This window comes from Malus sylvestris, chromosome 6 (assembly GCF_916048215.2).
Source record: "Malus sylvestris chromosome 6, drMalSylv7.2, whole genome shotgun sequence".
NCBI lineage: Eukaryota > Viridiplantae > Streptophyta > Magnoliopsida > Rosales > Rosaceae > Malus > Malus sylvestris.
This window is the reverse complement of record NC_062265.1, coordinates 9055485-9078380: the sequence shown is the minus strand read 5'-3', so window position 1 is coordinate 9078380 and position 22896 is coordinate 9055485. Positions and strand designations below refer to the sequence as shown.

At 38.0% G+C, this 22896-nt stretch overlaps 2 protein-coding genes across 6 annotated transcripts; one reads left to right on the top strand and one right to left on the bottom strand.

Moving 5' to 3' along the window:
• The first annotated feature begins 505 nt into the window (after positions 1–505).
• LOC126625387 (protein transport protein SEC16B homolog) lies at positions 506–9191 on the top strand. 5 transcript variants are annotated; one of them, XM_050294491.1, is made up of 14 exons: positions 506–670; positions 808–2746; positions 3034–3354; positions 4090–4218; positions 4310–4432; positions 4567–4737; positions 5118–5243; positions 5327–5461; positions 6426–6553; positions 6629–6737; positions 6844–7158; positions 7319–7462; positions 7592–7890; positions 8223–9191. In XM_050294491.1, the coding sequence occupies exons 2-14, from the start codon at positions 1025–1027 to the stop codon at positions 8752–8754; spliced, it is 4254 nt and encodes a 1417-aa protein (XP_050150448.1). In that variant the 5' UTR covers positions 506–670; positions 808–1024; the 3' UTR covers positions 8755–9191. The 5 variants fall into 5 exon arrangements, with proteins under 5 accessions (XP_050150448.1, XP_050150450.1, XP_050150449.1 ...); XM_050294493.1 differs by having other exon boundaries at positions 515–670; positions 799–2746; XM_050294492.1 differs by having other exon boundaries at positions 527–670; positions 790–2746.
• Positions 9192–9311: 120 nt separating this feature from the next.
• Positions 9312–17841, bottom strand: LOC126625388 (asparagine--tRNA ligase, chloroplastic/mitochondrial). The gene is made up of 15 exons (XM_050294495.1): positions 17286–17841; positions 17039–17107; positions 16412–16522; positions 15946–16050; positions 15098–15235; positions 14479–14559; positions 13675–13752; positions 13503–13571; positions 13325–13399; positions 13109–13192; positions 12794–12880; positions 11776–11871; positions 11254–11328; positions 10301–10427; positions 9312–9625 (listed from the first exon to the last, which is right to left on the bottom strand). The coding sequence occupies exons 1-15, from the start codon at positions 17697–17699 to the stop codon at positions 9510–9512; spliced, it is 1725 nt and encodes a 574-aa protein (XP_050150452.1). The 5' UTR covers positions 17700–17841; the 3' UTR covers positions 9312–9509.
• Positions 17842–22896: the final 5055 nt, after the last annotated feature.

Genomic DNA, 22896 nt, shown 5'->3' with positions numbered 1-22896 from the left:
AACTATTTTAGTTTTAGTTTTTCATTCAAATATCATCCTTATAATAAAGTCGTCTAAATTAGAAAATATTTTAATATATGTGACAAATAAAAACTAAACATACATAAGAAATGTTCATAACAATAATCAAACTGCTAAATAATTTAGACAAAAATTTATAAGAATGATCTGAAATTGAACACTTGGATCATAAGAAAATATTGTAAAGTGAGTTCAAATGCGTTATTGTACATTGTTTTTAAACAAAAAAAAATTATATTAAGCTAATTGATTACCGTAAATAAATAATAATAGAAAAATTATCTAAACTACATATTAATGAAACTTTTTTTTTCAACAAAAGATGGTAAAGAAATATTTTTATCTTCTATTATAACAAGAAAATTAAAAATAATAATGTAATTTCACAAAACAAAATTTTACTATATTTTGTTTAAGCTACATCATTGGAAAAAAGAAATGCGACAACCATAAATGAAATAAAAGTATTAAAAATGCTAAAATTATAAAAACGAAGTTCTTGGACTTGGTGGGCGGTAGGAGGTGCGCAATCGGGGGCTTTCCTCTACTATGAGACTCTCTCTCTCTCTCTCTCTCTCTCTCTCTAACACAAACATTTATTTCCCTCTTTTCTCTCCGTTGGATTTTCCTTTTGAAATTCCATCGACCTGTAAGTTTTTTTATTTTTTTTATTTTATTTATTTCCATTCACAGTTCTCTCTCGTTCTAACGCAATGCGTAGAATTCAAGCAAAATAAATTTTCTGCGATCTTGTTTTTGCTTGATTAGTCACTGTAGAATTTGCAGGGAGCTCAGAAACCCTAGATCTCGTTCATTTCGTTGTTCAATTGTGTGCGTGTTGGGGTTGGATCCTTGGGATTTGTGATTTTTGAGGTTGGTTTTCGCGCGTTTTGGCTGTGGATCTCAGGCTTTTTGTTGATTCGGAGCTCCAATTTCTAGGGTTTTCTTTTTCTTCTGGATTTGGGCGGATTTGAGGGGTGAATTTGCGTGTGGGATTTGGTCGATGGATTCAAATCCTCCTCCATTTCAGGTGGAGGATCAGGCGGACGAGGATTTCTTTGATAAATTGGTTGAAGGCGATCTGGGGCCCTCCGAATCAGGCTCCGAATTCGCCCAGGGAAATGATTCCGATGATGGTATGGCGTTCGCCAGTCTCAGTATTGGTGGTTCTGTAGCTGTATCTGAGGATTCGGGCCACAAAACCAAAACTATAGCCGAAAATAAGCCGTTTGCAAATCCGAATGTTGGTGATTCTGCAGCTGTATCTGAGGATTCGGTTGCCAAACCCCAATCGAAAGACGAAAATGGTGCAGACATGTCGAACAATGTGGTTAATAATGACGTAGTGATTGAGTCCAATAATGCTGGGGAGGGATCCCAATTGAGGCCAGATTCGACAGTGAGCAGGAGCAACGATTCGGGAGCTTCAGGGATTAAGGAGATAGGGTGGGGTTCATTTTATGCCGATTCTGCGGAGAATGGGATCCATGGATTTGGATCGTACTCGGATTTTTTCAATGAATTGGGGGATGGTTCTGGGGATATCCCCACAAAAGTAGACGAAAGTTTGAGTACTGAATTGAAAACTGTACGCAGCAATGAAGTTCAAACAGCCCATCAAGAGGGTTTGAACCATTTGGTTAATAACGAGCAATATCAAGAGGGTCAAGCTTATGGGGCAGCTGTGGAGGACAGCAGAAATGAGCAGGATCTAAACAGTACAGAGTATTGGGAAAGTCTCTATCCAGGGTGGAAGTATGATTCCAACACGGGGCAGTGGTATCAAGTGGACAGTTTCAATGTGCCTGGGAATGCTCAAGGGAGTTTTGGCACTGATGATTGGACCACTGTTTCAGATGATAATAAAACTGTGGTTTCTCATTTGCAGCAAACAGCTCAGTCTGTTGCAGGAACTGTGACTGAAACAAGCACAACTGGCAGTTTGTCTAACTGGGATCAGGTCTCACAAGGGACTAATGGGTACCCAGAACACATGGTTTTCAATCCTGAATACCCGGGTTGGTATTATGACACGATTGCCCAAGAATGGCGTTCATTGGAAGCATATAATTCCTCTGTGCAATCAACTGCTCAGTCTCAGAATGGAAATAGTATATATAGTCAAGAGTACAGGCAAGATGGCAATTATGGGTCACAAGCGGTCGTCAGGAACCAAGGTCAAGACAGCAGCTGGGCTGGATCTTACAGTAATTACAATCAGCAGGCTTCAAATATGTGGCAACCTCAAACTGCATCTAAAAGTGAGGGGTTTTCAGGTTTTAGTGGAAACCAGCAAATGAGTAATTCGTTTGGTTCTACAGTTAACACGGATCAGTACAAGTCTTTAAATTCTTTTGGATCAGTTCCTTTGTACAACAATGCAAGTCAAGGTCATGGTGAAGCTAATGGGACTGTTGTGTTCCAAAGTTTTGTGCCGGCTGGAAACTTTAGCCAGCAGTTTAATCAAGGAAATGCAAAGATGAGCGAACAAACACAATTCTCAGATGATTACTTTGGTGGTCAGAAACCTGTAAGTTATTCACAGCAACCTGTAAATTATTCACAACAACCTTTCCAGAGTGGCAATCAGTTTTCCTATGCTCCCAGCGTAGGAAGATCATCTGCTGGCCGTCCTCCACATGCCCTAGTAACTTTTGGATTCGGAGGAAAACTCATTGTAATGAGGGACAATAGTAGCCTCAGGAATCCGTCATATGGAACCCAGGTGAGGCCTTGGAACTTTCTCTCTTTAAGTTTAAATAAGGCTCCATTTGGTTGACAAAAGGCAGATGGAAGGAAATAAAAAGCCATATCTTTTTTAGATAGTTCTTTAATTTATCACTGATTTCCTGAAATAGAAATACAAACAAGAAATAATTGTACTCGTCATTGATAATCTGTAATAGATACTGACTCTATTATGTTTGGTCCCAAAACCGCTTGCATTTTCTAAGACTTGTTTACATTGTTCAGTGAAAGACCTAATTATACATGTTTTATTGTAATGTGAAGGATCCTGTAGGAGGCTCAGTTTCTGTCCTGAACTTGATGGAAGTTTTCACGGGAAAGACTGATGCTTCGAGTTTTGGAATGAGTACTTGTGATTATTTTCGTGCTTTGTGCCAACAATCCTTCCCAGGTCCCTTGGTTGGAGGGAGTGTTGGAAGCAAAGAGTTGAACAAATGGATTGATGAGAGGATTGCTAACTGTGAATTACCAGACATGGACTATAGGAAGGGCAAAGTATTGAGGTTGCTTCTTTCTTTGCTTAAGATAGCTTGTCAACATTATGGAAAACTTCGATCTCCTTTTGGTACCGACACTGTATCAAGGGTAAATCACAATCCTGTCTTTTGATCTTGTTTATCGTGTGAGCAACTTTAATATTCTGTATTGTTTATTTAGGATTATACTGCAAGTTTCTGCATAAGTACATTTACTGCTAACTGTATACTTTCCACGTGCGGTGTAGCTAGGGAACGTTGTCATGTCATGATCCACTGCATTATTGTGATAGTGTACTCTTTATAAGCCTAAAGGAAATGTTGTATGTGATAAACTGTCTGCAGTACCCTGTTACCATACTGCCTTTCTATGAAAGGTTACATTCTTATCCATGATGCTTTAAGTTATTGGGAAAGATGTGATGGGATGGGAAATAGCAATTTTGTATTCTGTCGGTACTAAAAGCACGAAGAGCACTACTTAAGTAAATTGAAAGGCTTTTAAGATTGCATGTTATATGCAGGGATGTGTAGATAATGTTCATCTTTTATGTTGTTCTCTCGAAGTCTTGGAGAAATAATGGTTGTCCTTTTTTTTTTGGTTGCTCATAGCTTTTGAAACTTCTCTTAATGGTTTTTTGGTCAGAAATCTTCTGTCAAGTTTAACTCTCATTATTTTAAGTAGTATTGCATTTAGCTATGCGTAGCATCTCTCTCTCTCTCTCTGATAAGTGTACGTCTTCCCATGAATTGTTTCTCAACTTTTCTTCCTGCAAGAGTATTTTATAAGTGCCACTTAGAGATATAATTAATATGTATACTTTTGGCCTTTTTCTTTCGATAGGAAAATGATACTCCAGAATCAGCCGTTGCTAAACTTTTTGCATCTGCAAAGAGCAATAATGTACAATTTAGTGATTATGGCACTGTTAGCCACTGTGTGCAGAAAATGCCTTCAGAAGGACAAATGCGGGTATGGAATAAGCTAGTCTGATAACTTGCTCTCCCCTTCTCTCTACATGATCAAAGTTTTCAATTTTAATAGGTTTGGTTGTGTTTCCTAGGCAACTGCTTCTGAGGTACAAAATTTTCTGGTTTCTGGTAGAAAGAAAGAGGCTTTACAGTGTGCACAAGGTGGTCAGTTGTGGGGACCTGCGCTTGTTATTGCTTCACAGCTTGGAGAACAGGTTTGTAGGCCATTGATGTTATAGTTTTACTCTTTTGAGGTACATTGACAGTTTGCACTCTTCTCACCTTTTTTTTTTCCCTCTCTCTCTCTCTCTCTATTTGTCTGGTGGGGGGCGGCTTGGGGCAACTTCAGTTCTATGTGGACACTGTGAAGCAAATGGCACTCCGCCAGCTGGTTGCAGGATCACCTTTGCGGACTTTATGCCTGCTAATTGCAGGGCAACCTGCTGAAGTGTTCTCTGCTGATACTACAGCTGAGATCAATCTTCCAGGCACTGTAAGTACATCTCAACAGCCTGCACAGGTGAGATATTCATTTTAAAACTACCTATTGGGATAGCCGTGGTTCCTTTTTGAAAAGGAAATGGAAGAGAAAAAAGTAAATATGTATTTAGTCTCGATAGCAATGAAAAAAAAAAAAAAGAGGAAACTTATAAGAGCAAGAGAAGAGGTCCCTATAAAGGACAGAAGCTAGAATATCTGAGAGAATTGTTTCTTGGATCGGTTGATGTTGCTTCTTATAACTATACATATAGTGAAGTTCATTTAGGGACACCGATAAGTTAGTGCCGAAGTTGGTAGTACAATTAAAATAATATTTTCTCTAATTGTATCTTCTTGTACCCATTTTTTAGCAGTTTCCTGTGCATTAAAATTCCTTTTTTTTATTTTGTGCAACTATAGTTTGGTGCAAATAAAATGCTTGATGACTGGGAGGAGAATTTGGCTGTGATAACTGCAAACAGAACAAAAGATGATGAACTGGTAATTATACATCTGGGAGATTGTTTATGGAAGGATAGGAGTGAGGTATGATATTGTTACATTTAATTATTTTCCTTTAAATATGTTAATCTTTTTTCTCCCTCGCTCTGACATCAGTTGTGTTTCAGATTACTGCAGCACACATCTGCTATTTAGTGGCAGAAGCAAATTTTGAGTCATACTCAGATAGTGCAAGGCTATGTCTAATTGGAGCAGATCACTGGAAGTCACCTCGTACTTATGCGAGTCCAGAAGCCATTCAGGTGCTTTCTGAGTGCTGTTATCTTTTATGCGTTGTCTCCTGATTTTTTTTTTTTCAGAAACTTCTAGTGCTAGTTATTATTTGGTGCCCGAGTAATGTCTTGCAGAATGCATGTTTTTAGAGCAGCAGTGCGAATCTGGAGCCCACGTAACTTTATATGGTAGCTTTATCATAGGTTGCAGGGTTGAAAGTTGATGCTTTCTGTAACTTTCTAGTATTATATATAGCAAAAGCCAGGTTGGACACTGTAGATCACATGATAGTTTCATTTGCCTCTCTTTTTAAATTTTTGACATCGCCTAATTCCTAATGGAATTTCTCAACTATTGTATACCGTGATATGCATTATTAACGTTGCACCATAACCTGTTCCTTTGTTTTCTTTCTCTGTTTATTCATATGGAATGAGGCATAATAGTTGCTTAATTGAGTCTTTTATAAATTACTTTTATAAGTAATAGAAAATTAATAAGTCCCTCACAACCTTTTTTTTTATTCAAAAACTCGTAGAGAATTTTCTTATCATTTAGGTCACCTTTTTTTTATGGGTAGTGCTATTCACACACCTATTTTTACTTTTCACACACCCTTGTTAATTTTTGTCCTTTGATCTTCTTCAATTCATTCGATCCGATGATGGCCGGAAATTGAGAGGGTTGTGTGAGAGGTCAAGATAAGTGTGCAGATAGCATCACCCTTTTTTATCACTAAGGACACTTTCTTTATTATTAAGCACATTTCTTTTTTAATTCAAAACCCTCAAGAAGTGCGACTCCTTTTTTGTTTTTGTCTTTATAATACAAAAATGTCTTTAAAAATAAGAAAAATTGTCCAAGTGTTTTTTGAAAAAAAGTTTTGTGAGGGACTTTTTATTAGTTCTCTGTTTAAGTAATGGTCTCTGGAGCTTATACTCAGTTTTCCTTTTGTTTGTTTTTTTTTTTTTTTTTTTTTTTTTTTTTTGACAGAGAACTGAACTCTATGAATATTCAAGGGTGCTTGGGAACTCTCAGTTCATCCTTCTACCATTTCAGCCATATAAGCTCATATATGCGCACATGCTTGCTGAAGTTGGAAGAGTTTCTGACTCGTTGAAGTAAGCACATGCAATTATCTTCTGTTTGATATTTTATTTCAGACTTGTTTTCTTAACCAAGTTCATTTGATTCAGGTACTGTCAAACAATACTAAAGTCTTTGAAAACTGGTAGAGCACCTGAAGTGGAAACGTGGAAGCAACTAGTATTATCTCTTGAGGAGAGGATTAAAACCCATCAGCAGGTACCTCTATGTCCTGTTGTTTCTATGTTCTTTGTCCTATTGTTTGTATATTCATTGTTTTTAAGCTAATATGACTAATCCTTCTGAATGCACATTCCATTTGCAGGGGGGATACTCTGTAAATTTAGTTTCTACAAAGTTTGTTGGTAAATTGCTCAACCTGTTTGATAGTACTGCACATCGTGTTGTTGGCCTACCACCACCTGCACCATCCACATCCCAAGGAAGTGCTCACGGTAATGAACATTATCAACAGCCCACGGGCCCTAGAGTTTCTAGTAGTCAATCAACAATGGCCATGTCGTCGTTAATTCCTTCTGCTTCAATGGAACCCATAAGCGACTGGACATCTGATGGCAATAGAAAGCCAATGCACAATAGAAGTGTTTCAGAGCCAGATTTTGGTAGAACTCCAAGACAGGTGTGTCAAATCTTCCAAACGTGTAAATTTCAAATTCACTCATGTATGCTCTTACTTGGTCAACACATTTCAACACCGTATATGTGCACTTAATCACCTCTTTGATTCTGTGTGCTTGCATGTGCAATTTTTGTGATATCTTAACTCATTATGGGACCAGGTTGATTCATCAAAGCAAACTGCCTCACCTGATGGCCAAGGAAAAGCCTCAGGGGGGACTTCTCGCTTTTCTCGTTTTGGTTTCGGGTCACAGCTGTTGCAAAAGACTGTTGGTTTAGTATTAAGACCCCGCCCGGGAAAACAGGTAGTTTATGCTTTCATATATGTTAGGTTTTCCTTCAACCCCCTCCCTCCTTTTCTTTCTGTGAAATAACTACATCTATTCTTTCCTATGGTAAACCTCCTCTAATGAATTTTCTACTTGCTACTGAAGGCTAAGTTGGGTGAAACAAACAAGTTCTACTACGACGAAAAACTTAAAAGATGGGTTGAGGAAGGTGTTGAACCTCCAGCTGAAGAAGCTGCGTTGCCTCCTCCCCCGACAAGTACACCCTTTCAGAATGGTGTCTCTGATTACAACTTGAGATCTGTTGTGAAGAAAGAAGGGTCTCCTACTAAGGGCAGCCCAGATTTACAAACTTCAACCCCTCTAGGACCAACTTCAGGGACCCCACCTATTCCACCTAGCTCAAATCAATTTTCATCCCGTGCACGGTTGGGTATTCGATCCAGGTACAATATATTCTCAATCTCTCTCTCCCTACCCATCCTCTCTTTTCCGTCAATTTTAAATCATTCCATTCAAAAAGGTTCTTAAAAGTCTTTTTCAGTATTCACAAAACATTACAAAGTCATTGCTTTGTTATAAGCCTTAATTTACATTAATTAATTAGAAATAATATTCCTTGAGAGTCATGCCCTTTTACCAAAATTTCCCCCAATCAATGAGGGAATAAATGTGCCGGCCATAATTTGATATCGAACTCGCCATCCGGTGAGTCTGAACCTAAGGACAGTGAGGGAATGAATTTGACCTGAGTATATTTTTCATGGAATCTTGGCAGATACGTTGACACATTCAACCAAGGTGGTGGAAGCCCAGCAAACTTGTTCCAGTCACCTTCTGTTCCATCTGTTAAGCCTCCCGTTGCTGCCAATGCAAAGTTTTTTATTCCCACCTTAGCATCATCAAATGAACACGCAATGGAGGCTATTGCTGAGAGTGTACAAGAAGATGGTGCAACTAATGAAAATCTTTCAACATCTGGTATGAATGATTCATTCCATGCTCCTCTGCCTTCATCGTCGTCATCAAATACCATGCAAAGGTTCCCAAGCATGGGTAATATTCAAAGCATGGGAGTTGCCACAAATGCCAATGACTCTGCTCTACCCCACTCACGAAGAACGGCTTCATGGGGTGGAAGCTCCAATGATGTATTAAGCCCTCATATGAAAACGGGCGAGATAAAACCTCTAGGGGAGGCATTAGGTATGTCCCCGGTGGCTATGTTTAGGCCGAGTGAGCCTTCCCTGACACGTGCACCAATGAATGGAGGCAGTTCTGGTGACGACCTTCATGAAGTGGAACTTTGAGCCAACGTAATGAAGATGTAAATATCAAGTTTTGCACCAAGTGATCAATACAAATACTTGTGAGGTTCCTTCTGATCCTGCATCTCTCAGAAAGTAAAAATGGTGGTAGTGCCGGAAGTAAGTTCATCGAACAGGTTCTTTCTCAAAGTTGTTACTCCCCCACGCAGTTTCTATACTCTCGAGCCAATGCTGTATTTAAATGCCCGGGGAGTTACCACCGTCTACAGCTTTAGGGGGAGCTGGTCTTGTTTTCAGTTTTCCGGTTTCCTTTAACAAAAGCCTACACGGGCGACATTGTACAGATCATTTGTTCATTTGTTTAAATACAGAAATGGTTCCTTGAAGTAGATGAAAAGGGTCTACAGATCTTCTCAAGGGAAAGTCTAGTGTATTGAATTGAGAGAAAATAATTAGTCACTGTTTTGTTCTTTGCCTAAGGATTTGTGTGTTTATTACTATTACCGCATTGAATTAATACCGAAATGCCGAGGCGTATAATCTACGTAAAGGATCAAATGGCGTTTCTGGGGTTTCAGAAAGAAAAAACACCGAAGACGGGAGATTTTAGAATGATTTCACTGGGAATGTGCTACCTCCCAAAAAATGGGTTGGTCAAGAAAACAGCCACAAAATGGCGACAAACGTGCAGAAATCAATACCGACTTATCCTCCAGCTCCAGCTCTATATATACATGAGTTAACAAATTAGTAATACAAATTGCGGGAAATTTGTTCCGCAACTGAAAGCAATCGCTTTAGAACTCTGCCGAACCAGGTGCCCGGGGAAACGGAATAGTATCTCGAATGTTGTCTATCCCAGTTGCAAACTGTACAAGCCTTTCAAAACCCAAACCGAAGCCTGCATGAGGAACTGGAAAAACAAGGAAAAGGGAGATCAAGTATCTAATCAATTTATCTACTCGGAATACAGAAGCTTCACAAGTATATACTATTATACATTATCCAAGGTTTTATCCTTCTCCTACAACTAGACGAATGTGAAAATCTTCACCGAAACTGTTCCAGTACTCTTTATGCAGGAAGTGAACCCAAGGACAATTATTTTAGGTATGGAATATTGTTATCGTACGCACAATATTGCACCATGCGCTCGATGCTTCTACAAGAACAAAAGTGTAGAGGACTACAAGATAATTAACAACGGCTAGATCTAATAAATTGAGTCCAGAAATAAATCTAATTTAACATATTGGATGGTGCAGGACTCTACATCATACCAGCCAACAATATTTTATCACTGCAACAGTCATTAAACAGTGCCTACTTTCAAATTTGTCCTCTCCATGTCTAACTGTGCCACTCGAGTCGGGTATAAGTTTTGGTGAGAGAACATGAAAAGAATTGTAGAAGAAGATCGGTGGGTGGGATGAGTGTATAGTTGGTGGGTGTTCGAGTCAGTATATTTAGGCACATTATGGGGGATAATGAGGGTGGAAGAATGTCTCCGTATGTGTTTTTAAATTCAAGCTCAGATTTTCTAATTGAGTAGAAGCACATGATTCTAAACAGTCAGCAAATGGAGTACCTGAACCGTAACGACGCAAATCAAGATACCACCAGTAGCTTTCCTTCTCCAGCTTTAATTCATCCAACCGATCTTCTAAATATTCAAGCCTCTCTTCTCTCTGGCTTCCACCAATAAGCTCGCCAACCTGACAGAAGTACATCAATATACGGGGCAAAACAAAATTATACAACACCAATGAGCATGATATTCATGTATAGCCCATTCCATTTCATATTACATATAAACGAGAACATACAGTAATATGTTAACCATTGCCGTGGACAACACCAGCTAAGGGAGACAATCTAGGAATGACAAGATATGTTACTAATACTGAATGACATGAAATTAGCCAAATGTTGACGGATGTGTCTGAAAACTTTCTTGTCACAATGCTGTGTCAGCACACGAGATGTTAAACTAAAGGCTGTTGACAAAATTAATACAAAAATTCACACGAGGACACAGTTTAGCAGTATAACTAAATACATGACAAATGCAACCCTCCCAAAATAAAGTAAGCATCTTACTCTTGTTGCTTCTTGCCACCCATTTAGTAAATAAGACCATGTTTGCCAGGTCTTGTCATGTTTCTGTCTTCGTCTTATCTTACGTTATGTCGTCTTAGTCAACAGCCAACCCAAAAAACACAAGTTGCCACTATAGACCTGACTCTGACTAATTGCCTCAACACGACTGACTGCTGAGCCAAAAACCTTGGGGTTTTACAACATTTTCCTTTTATTATCATTGGTAATTCACTGATCAACTCAAATAATGCATTTTCAGGCTTTTTACAACTAAGCATAACATCATATATATATATATATATATATATTTTTGTAATGAGGAGTTGAAAAGTACGTATGACACGTCAGCACACCCGCTAAAATAAATTTCAAACCAAATTTTATTAACAGATATTTAGAGGGCAGCTATAATAGAAATGAAATGGTAGACGCTAAGATTACCCGGGGAACCAACATATCCATTGCTGCGACAGTCTTTCCATCATCATTTTGCCGCATATAAAATGCTTTGATCTCCTGAAATAGTAATGTGTCTTGAATGCTTCAGAATAGTAATTCAATAAATGGAATTAAGGGCGGTGTATTCAATTGAGATTTTGAGGGATTTTAATTCTTTTAATGAATCTAGGGGGTATTCAATCAGGATTTTCAAGAAGTTTATAACATTCCAGGTGTATTCAATTAAAAATTGATTTTAAAGAATTTGAGAAAGTTAAGGAATTAAAGGGAATTGGAGAGATTTCGTAGTGTATTTTAAGCATCCACAAATCTCACCTCTCCCATGAGATTTTGAGGGAATTGAATCAAAATTTTATATGGAATCTCTACAAATCAATTAAACTCCATAAAAATTCATGGATTTATAAATCTCAAATTCTCAACTGAATACACCCCCCTAAATGTCATAATTAGTTTTTCCTTTCTACCATAGATGAGAAAAAAGTAGAACAGAGGGGTTCATGCCTTTGGATAATCTCTGACAATTACAGGGCATCCTCTAAATGCCTCTTCAGTTAAATAACGTTCATGCTCACTCTGCAAATCACAACCCCACTTGACCTGATAATAAATGTTGAATAGGAGTTCAGAATATAAAGTCGAAAACATTCTTAAAGTTAAAACAGTGATAAAGAAGAGTAGTATTGCTACAAATGTACCAGTATACAGTGATAGAACTAAACACTATCTTTTGTAACCAGATAACACTAAATGAAAACTGACTCTCAAATGTTTTAAGAACTGAAAATTTCTAAAATAAAAAATAAAACAAATTATGAGTAGCTTCTGACTCACTGAATTTAATCAACTAAGTTTTTCTTTTTCTAAAGTATTCTTAAAGAGGCATCATCCAATATCATGAAACATCGGCCTAAGTCACCATTCACATGCATAAAGCTGTCTATTATCAAAATGTCAGAAAGTGGCAATCCAGTGGGAGGCTATCCAAACTATACATGTCAATAACATTACTGCCACTGGTACCTGGTCCAGGACTTGTTTGGAAGTGCTTTTAAAATGGCTGAAAGCGCTTTTGGTGGAAGTGTTTTTGAGTACTGAAAAAAACTTTTAAGTGCTTCCAGTAAGAAGCACCAATTATGTGCTTCTTAGAGAAAGAACTTTTAAGTGCTTTTTCAGGATTCACTTGCATTTTTACTAAGAATTAGTTCCAAAAGCACTTTCAGTAGTTTTAAAAGCACTTCCAAAAGAGCCTCCAAAAAGTAGCAAGCAATTTTATGGTTACTGGAAGATATAAACATTAACTAAATCTTCTCAAAAAGCTCTGAGGAGAAATGGTTACGATAAAGTCAAATTATAGTGTTGTACACAAATAGGTCCACAGAAGACTATTGAAGGCTATCTGTACAGGTTACACTACATACACACTAAAACATTGTTGACTTAGATAACCATCATAGAGAAATTAGTTCACAACAGAGAGCGATAACATTATTTGTTAAAAGTTTTAAGTAGTTGGCCATACTGGGAATTCAAATTTCTTATTTGCTTTAAGAAGAAGTTCAACTGCATCAGTATAAGTCAACTGCACGAAGTCCTTCTCAGCCACATCCTGTCGATGGATGCACAAAGAGAGAGAGAGAGAGAGAGAGAGAGAGAGAGAGAGGAAAGAGAAAGAGGGACAATGATTAATGGAACCTTGGAAAACAAGCCATTTAGCTTAGTCATCACATGAATACCCATTTCAGAAAAAGAAAACAAAACAAAAACAAAAACAAAATATATGGAGCGAAGTTATGTATAACATAAAATGAGGACAAGTTACAGCAAGAGGTCATACACTCAATCGACCAATGATTCCTTTCTCAATCCAAGTGTTGAAAAATTCCATGTCTTCCTTGCAATTTTCGAGGATGTGTCTCACCTTCAAGCATGGAAGTATATGTTACTCTAAAATCCAAAATAACAATATCTCGACAACTTTACCACGCTGGTGAGTTTGCAAGAATACGGTCAGACAGTAGTGTTGAGGAAATAGCTTTGAAAGGTAACATACTACATACTGGAGATAGGCACTTGCACAGGCCATGTCATCATTCAGATCAGCAAATGCAAGTTCCGGTTCAATCATCTTAACCAAGGCAGAATAGGGAAAAAAAATTATCAGAAAAATACAACCAAAACAGTTAAAGTAAAGAAAGGGATGTGTAAGAAGAAAAGAGAGCTAAATTTACCCAAAATTCAGCCAGGTGCCTAGAAGTGTTGGAATTTTCAGCCCGAAATGTGGGGCCAAATGTATATACCTGGAAAAACGATGCATGGATTTATCTTGGAAGAAATTACACTGATTGTGATTCCAATCGGTAAAGTGAGGAAAAGAACCAATGCAGTTAAGAAAAAACATACATCAGACAGAGCAGTAGCATAGGTTTCAGCATTGAGTTGGCCAGAGACAGTCAAAAATGCTGGCTTCCCAAAAAAATCCTGACATCAAAATAGTAAAATGAAAACTCACAAATGGAAGTCACAACAACAGAAATTAACAAGACGACCCTCTTTCTTTGGTCCTTTTCAAATATTATCAAGCCCAGTCTTACTGGAAGTAACAGATTCAAATGAATTTCGAACACTACTCCTGTTATTAAACACAGAACACGAAGGGATGACATAGTATAATTAACAACAATTTCATCATTAATACAAAACTGCACCTTTGACTTTACAACCTCTTTTGTAGTTGCACAATGTAAAAACCTCCCAACACCAAATAGCAAAATTAAACTGTTATTTACTATGGATAGTTTAGCATCGTCTACAGATTTGAGTCTCAATTTCTCAATAGTCTGCATCCTGGATAACATCATGGAGGGTTCCTTGAGATATTAAATTTGTCTACTAGGAAATCAATCTTGAAGTTTATATAACAACTTACTAGTATAACAGTGCCATTTAATTTGGTAATACAGCATGAAGCCAAATGACCTCATATTAATTCACCATGACATTAATTTGATAAGATTCAAACATCATACGAAGTCCAAATAAGATACGGGGAAATTCAAAACACAAAGCACCATGCCATAATTTTTATAAATTAAAGTATTAAATATTTATAAATGTCTAAGGTACTTTTCTTGATTCCTTTTACCTATGCATAAGAATATACTTTGCTTAGTTGTAATTTAGAATGTGGAAATTCATCCAACTCACTTGTGACCAATCAACTAGGCCATCCTTTGATTTTGGAATGCCATCCACAGGAGAATGAGAGGCTTCTCTAGAACTTGGAATCTGTTCATTAAACAAATACAAGAGTTAACAGAAGTATTTAGAAACATACAGCAGATTTAAAATCAATGATGGTAGAAGAAGACTAAATGCAGTACTAATATTCTAAGTGGCCTCTTAGCTATATATCTCCAAGGAGGCACTAGGATACAAGGAAACAATTAAGGAAACAAATAAATTCACATATTTTCCTTGGAAAAACATACACGTATAACATAGAGGGTAATATTCTTGTGGTGCACAGTATGGAAAACATAAAATTGTTCATTTCGTTAGACTAAAACTGGACAACACATTCAGGGAAGAACCAACCGAATTAATAATCTAAACTCAGTGTGGCAGCATAATCTTCTTATGTTACCAGACTATCTTTTGAAATTTTAATGTATAAATATTACGTAAAGGTTTGTCTGAATAGCATATAAAACAAGAAAGGAGTGAATAAACATGCTGCATAGGGTCGTGTTATTTCAGCAGTTCAGAGGAACATCAATCTTTGAACCAAAACATAACAAATTAACTTTTAATCCACAGTGCTCACCAAAGTAGTCACACAAAATTGTTCACCTGCTCCTTCGCAATCTGAAGCAGTAATGATGGGACTGGAAACCCATACAAATCCATTTTCCTGGAAAAACTTGTGAGTAGCATATGCCAAAGCATTTCTCACTCTTGCAACCTAAAATCATCACAAAAAAAAAGTAAAGATAATTGAAGAAGACACCATAACTCCAAAAGCAAATATTCAAAGACGCACATAAATTGTTTGCCACGCTGAAGTTGTCATTCTCAGTCAGGTAAGGATATATCTCAAAGTAACTATTACTGAATACAAGCCTAAACATACCATTACAGATTGATGCACTAAATACATTGGAGCAGCAATTGAAAATACAAGGTTAAGTAAGTGAGCTACTATTGGAAAAGTAAACATATAAAAAATTGGAGTTTTGACAAAAGCATTGCATGATATTACAAAACTGCACGATCTGTCACTTCAGCTTGAGCAAATACATGCTAAAACAAAACTTACTGAGGCAACCATCAAAGGTCAGTTTCATACAGCTCACTTTGAACTGAAATTAGCAATCGCCAATATCCTAATGCATTGTTCAATGTCTCGCCAATACATTTAAAATAAAATTCTAGTTTGATAAGTAACCAAAACTGTGAGATGAAACAACCAAAACAATTATGACATAAATGGAAGGCTGATTTGAACACCAATCGCCTACAAAGAGACCTGTCTCAAATGGAGCAATGACAACATATGGCAAGTTAGATAAAATAAAAGAAAATAGAAACATAAAACCTAAAAAGATTAATGGAACTAATGGCATTTGTAACTGTAGTGAAACAGTAAGAAACAAAGGAAATGACAGCACATACCGCACCAAAAGTATTTGTTCTTGGCCGAAGATGAGCTTTTGTTCTCAAAAATTCTCTACTGACCCTTTTCTTTTGGATGGGATACGAAGGATCACTCTTTCCAACCTACAAGATGAAGAACGTTAACGATTATTCTATTTGTTTTGTTAGCAAAGTAGAAGCTTGTGTGATTTCACATGAAATGCGGATCAGTATTTACATATATAAAAAAGCAACTCTATATTTTCTGTTTCCACTTATCAAGGTCATTTTGTCAGAGAGAGACTCCATTGCAGCTTATAATCATAATTTAAAGTTGATAATTAGAATCTTCTCTCTTTGTTCAGTAAAGATTAACGATCTACATGAATAACATTCGTTATGGTAGTTAGAACTTAGATGCACGGAAGCAACAACACAGCTGACTTGGAATCTACCAGAAATAAGAGAGCCATCAAGAAACACATAAATGAAAGGAAATACTAACCAGAACAATTTTGTTGACCTTCAATTCCACTTTCTGTTTTGATCCTTGGCTGGCAGATATTATCCCTTGCACCCATATTGATGCACCAGTTGTGATTGAGCCAGATTCTACCTATCAATAAGCTCCACAGCTTGAAGTAAAGACATGATGGTATGTCACAAATGCCATTAAATTATCAGGAAATTAATATCCCCATAAAAATTTGTTTACTTTATCGAAAAAGAGTTACAGAACAAACGCACATTTGTATAGATAGAACTCTTCTCTTCAGCCAATGAATACAGATAGAACTCGTTCAACCCGAATATAGTGATCACAACATAACCAATAGTTATTACACGAAAATCAAGTTCCGGGCTAACCCAAGTGGCTTACAACTCATTGGTGTGAAGTAAAATTACAAGCAAATACAAAAATTATAAGCAAATATATGTTGTAATTTTATGCGCAAGCGGAAGTGAATTCTAACAAAGTACCAAATATCAACGTCGTAGGCGAAAGCTAAAACAAACAATCTCAAAAGAAAACAAGAGATTTACGTGGTTCAACGTCAAATACAAAAATTATAAGCACATATATACATGGATAGAAACACACATTTTGCTAAACAGTGATTAGTAACAATACCTGATCATAACCTTCAGCATCTGAGCCCAATACACATTGCATGTTTGAGAGACACGACCCATCATTAACCTAAATGTGCAAAATTTAACACCAAACACATATTATTAAGCCACAAATAAAACATTTTTTGTTAATTCGATCGATATTCCAATCTAATCTCAACTACGAGGCGTCAAATTCAGGTGCAAAATGTAACTGAAACATTAGGGTAAAAGAAAGGTTACATCAATTATGCTGTTGCTATTACCTCAATGAATGTAACGCTACTTTGAACTCGGAGAGTACGAACCCAACCCATAACCACCAAGCTCTGGCCCAGGCGCTCGAGCCCCTCATCGGACCCTCCCTTGACATCCACAACCTTGAGCTTCTTCCTGAATTCCCCAACTCTGTTGTTGCCGCCTTCGGACCTCCGATCTTCAGCAATTTCCGGTTTCGTCCTCTCGGCAGCTCCGCCGGAGTGGAGAGCTGCGGAGATGAGGGTACAGAAGGACCTCCGGCGAGGGACGGCGGCGGCGCGGGAGAGGCGGGGAAGAAATGGCGGGAAAATTGGAGTTGGGGTGCGGCGGGGAAGTGGGGTTCTGGGGTAGAAGGAGAGGAGCCGGAGGGTGGAGTAAGGATTGAACCGGAGAGAAGGCGATGGTGCTAAGGCAGCAGCCATTTTTTCTGCTGGAGTGGTGCTTTTGATATCCACTCGCACTTTCGTGTGGTCTCGACAAAATTAGAGGGAGAATCAAGAATGTTGTTCGCTGCTAAAAACGAGTAGGGTGCGGTGTTGATTTGATTCGATTTGGTTTGGTTCGGTTCGGTTTAGTTAGCTTCTCTTTGAAGCCGAATCGAGATTATATTACTGGCTCGGCTATATGAAAAAAATTAATATATTAGGTACATAGTTGCGGCGCTTTACCGTCGAACCAAAAAATAAGCATGCATATGCAATCTGGTGCGAGTTTCATCTCTCTCTTCTAACCCACTAGCGCTAATCAGTGGTGGAGCCATAGGGGCATTGGCTACTGCTTTTCCAATAACATATAAATCCCTATTTGAAATTTTGTTTGACCTTGTACCAGCTATAGACCCAACAGTTTCTGACACGACACGAAAATAACAGATTTCGAGTTAATATGATAACTAATCGGATCATTATCGGGTGAAAATTAAAATAACCTAGTATAGTATTTGTATAGGCAAGAACTAAGAAGACATACATACAAGTATAAAAAATGTGAAAAAATATATAAACACTCGTGATCTATCATTATTCCTTCACGAGTAGATAATGGTTACACTTACATTATCGTTTAGATTTTTAAAATCCTCCAAACCCTCATGAGTAATGTTTTTCATTTGAGGGAAAAATTAATAATAATTATTGTAGAAGTGTTAAAAATGTAAAAAAAAAAAATATATATATATATATATACAATCACTCATAGTGACAAGCTTTACAACTTTCATGAAGAGGTCAACTTCGAAATCTAACACTATAATCCATAAACCTTAAATTTATATTTAACCGTCGATTGTCATTTACGCTTTATTCTTCTTACTAAATTTCATTTTTTAAATTTTTTTTTTTTTTGAAAACATAATTGTAACATCCCACATCGCCCAAGAGAGTGGATCATGTAAGCCTTATATGTATATTCCCATTTCTACCTAGCACGAGGCCTTTTGGGAACTCACTGACTTCGGGTTCCATCGAAACTTCAAAGTTAAGTGAGTTGGCGTGAGAGCAATTCCAGGATGGATGACTGATAGGAGCATATTTATGCGCCTTAGTTTAGCTGTTCTTGTACATTTATAGTGTTTTTGCTTAGTAAAGTAGTCTTTTAAGCTAGTTTTATGTGTTTTCAGGTTCTAAGGGCAAAATATGAAAAAGGATGCATTTTGGAGCAATTTAGAGCTTGGAATGGACATCATATGCTTGGAGCCAAGAGGATGGACGAAATTGAAGATTTGAAGATGATGTTTCCTACTTGAAGAAGGTTTCCTAGTCGAAGTAGGAAAGCGCCTAAGTGAAGATGGAATCCTAGTTGAATTAGGATTCCTAGTTGAAATAGGTTTCCTGGTGAAATTGGGATTCCTAGAAGATGAAGATTCCTACTCAAACAAGGTTTCCTACTTGAAGGAGGAAAGTTAAATCCAAATGGCATCAAGTTTCAGCAACAAAGAAGTTTTCCAAGTCCAAGAAGGAAAAGGAATCCAAGATGAAGAAGGAGAAGAATTCCAAGTCAAGGGAGGATTGAGACATGTTTTCCTAATGCTAGAAGGACTCCTAAGTGTTGTAAAACACAAATGAGAAGTTTCTAGAGTGTTCCCTTCCTTGCCGTGAGTTTCCTACATTTCCTATCAGTTTTGGGGCTTTCTAGAAGCCCTATCCCTAATCCCTACATTGGTGCCGCACCCTAGCTTCTAGAAATCTGATTTCCTTGCCTTGCAAGGCTTTCTAGAAGCCTTATCCACCTTATCCCTATCCAGCCGCACCTAGGAGGCTTTTTCCTTTGCAAAATCTGATTGTTTAGACCTATTTCCTTGTGGATTTGGGTTATCCAAGTCCATATCTGATTACCCTAGGGTTTTAAGTGCCTATATATACTCCTATTAACCCCTAAATCAGATCACCACTCACCACAATTCACAATTCACGCCAGAAATCATTCCTTGCTCTTTGCCGCACCTTTCCACCACCATATGCCATATTTTCTGCCCAAAAACAACCCTAGCCGCACCACCCATCAACCCTAAACACCATCACACATCCTCCATCCATTCTACACCATCCATAACCCCAAAGAACCTGTCCAAAGTCCTTGCCGCACCAAGGAAGGGGAGAAGGAAGCTCGGAAGATTCATGCAATTCAAGTTCGCGTCGCTGGAATTTCTAGGTGTTTCTTTTCCTTTGATTTCAATGTTTAAATTCAATTCTCTTTGTTTTGTGCGTATGAGGAACTAAACCCCCCCTTGGCTAGGGGGGATTCGAAATACATGTTTATGCTTGCGATATGATTTGATTACTTCTAATTGCGTTTCATAAGTTGTGAATTCAATTTACTTATCTATGTGAATTACATTGATTTATGTGTGTTGGTTGAGAGTGCACGCTTAATTATTATGCATAAATTGAATGCTAGGATATAAGGAAATTTCACCTAATCGTTATGGACTTATATTCACAAGTAGTAAAGGTTGATGATCTCAATCGCGTTAAGTAAATTCTTGGCATAAGTTTCATGCAATCATAGTAACAAGTGCTTCGTCAATGCTTATGGTTTTCATAGAACTTAATGATTTTTGCTTGTATCTCTATTATGCAATCATGTAGGGGACTTGTGGGGAATGTTTGGGTTGTCGTATGCAATCATCCAATTCAATAACGTTAGGAAAATCTGAGGGTTAATTTAAGCGGACCTAATTAACTTGGGGCATTGAGAATTCATGGTTTATTGAAAAGCAATTGGAAATCATTTTGTATGCAAGTATAACATGTGTGGAGATGAACCCCTTAGCTAGCCTTCCATTCACCCATTTAAATCAAATTCGTTTTTATAATCTGTTCTAATTTACAAAGTTTGTTTTGTTTTAAATTCGTCCAAAACCAATTCCCCTTTGTTTTAAAGTATCAAAATTAGTTAGTAAGTGTTTAGTTTGTGTTTTTAAGTGTCTTGGGTCAAGTTAAAACCCAAATTCGTCCAATTTGGTGCTTAGTGTCCAAAACTGCCCAGATTGTGTTTTTAAGGCAGTTTTGAGTGTTTTGGTGCTGTTTTGAGTCTTTTGGTTTGTTTTGGTGTTTTAAAGTTTAGTTTTGCATTCTTTGAGTTTATTTTAGTGTTTTAAACTTGTTTTTACGTTTTTGAGTCAATTCCAAGTGATTTTACAATCCCTCCTAATCCCCGGTCTAGAACGATCCCTACTTACATACATTGCTACAATTGATAAAAAAGAGGGTTTAATTTGAGTGCTAGTTAATTTTCACATCAAATTTTGGCGCCGTTGCCGGGGATTAGCAACTTTGCTAATCCCTTGGATTGTTATTTTCGTTTTTCTTATTAGATCAGATTCTTATGTTATTTTGTTTCTTGTTTTAGGTACTTGTTTATGACTCGGAGTTCTAATCCGGTTCAAGAACATATTTTAGACTTTGACGACGATTTTGAGCGTGAGTTGAGACGAAAGAGGAAGAACCCGGAACCTAGTGAATCAAGTGCAAGTTCCGAATCCGTTTCTGAAGTTGAAGAGGAAGTGGAAGACATGGCAGCGGACAACCGAACGATCAAGGAGCTTTCCGCTTCGGGATTGGATAATGCCGCACCTCTATGTATCCAGTACCCTAGGGCGGCGCAGGACAAAACTGCCAAGTTCGAATTGAAGTCAAGCTTGTTACATCACATTCTGAAGTACCATGGGCTGTCCATGGAAGATCCAAACAAGCACTTGAAGGAGTTTGAAGTCGTTTGCTCAAGCATGACTCCGGTAAACGTGGACGGGAGTATATTGAAGATGAAGGCTTTCCCCTTTTCTCTTATGGAAAAGGCGAAAGATTGGTTATATGAATTAGCTCCCGGAACAGTCACATCTTGGGAGAGCATGAAACGGGCTTTCTTAGAGAAGTTTTTTCCAACCTCTCGAGTCATTCTCCTACGAAAAAGGATAAGTGGAATTCAACAAGAAGAAGGTGAGTCTTTTCCTACATATTATGAACGTTTTAAATCTCTTGTTGCTTCTTGTCCACAGCATCAAATGAAGGAGGAGCTTCTTCTACAATACTTCTACGAGGGACTTCTACCAATCGAACGACAAATGCTAGATGCCTCGGCGGGAGGAGCATTGGTGGACAAGACCCCCACGGCAGCAAAGACCTTAATTGCAAATCGAGCGTTGAACGCTCAACAATACGAAGGTGTTGGACAAAGAGGCACTCCACGGCAACACCAAGTAAATGAGGTAAGTGCCATAACCGAACTTCAAAATCAAATGGCTAACCTTACTACTTTGCTTTCTCAGGTTGTGGAAGGGCCAAAGTTCAAAATGTAAGTGCGTGTGGCGTATGTTCCATGCAAGGACACCCTACGGACAAATGCCCACAATTGATCGAGAACGAAAGGTGGGAGACCCTCAATGCCGTAGGTTTTGGGCAGCAATACCAACAAAGGAATGATCCCTTTTCTAACACCTACAATCCCGGTTGGTGTGATCATCCAAATTTCAAATGGCGAGACCCCCAACAAGGCCAACAACAAAGCACATTTAGGCAACAACCCCCGGGTTTCTATCAAAAGCCATTTGCACCAACTCAACCCCAAGCACAACCCACCCAAAAATCAGGTTCGTCTATTGATAATGATCAAATTTTTAATTTACTAACTTCTATGGCGCAGGGAATGCAAAATAGGGACAAAAAGGTGGACGAGTTGGAGAAACAAGTAGGGCAAATTGCCGAGTTCATGGGGCAGTTTCGAGAGCAAGGCAGGTTGCCTAGCTCAACCATTGCAAATCCGAAAGGCGGCTTTGAATCTGCCAAGGCAATCATGTTAAGAAGTGGGAAACAAGTAGGAACAGCCCCACCACCATCCAAATCAGCCCCAAACAAGGTGGAGGAAGTGATAATTGAAGAGGAGGAACAAAGGTTGGCCACGGCAAGGAAAGAGGTTCCTTTGCCGCAAGTCTCCATGGCTCCTAAGCCATCCAATCCGCCAAATAAAGGTACAACCGTGTCCAATTCCATTCCTACTAATGATTTTCCTTTGAATGTCCCCTTTCCTAGTAGGTTCACGCAAACAAAGAAAGAAGAAGCTGAAAAGGACATTCTAGAGACGTTCCGGAAAGTGCAAGTCAATATACCTCTCCTTGACGCAATT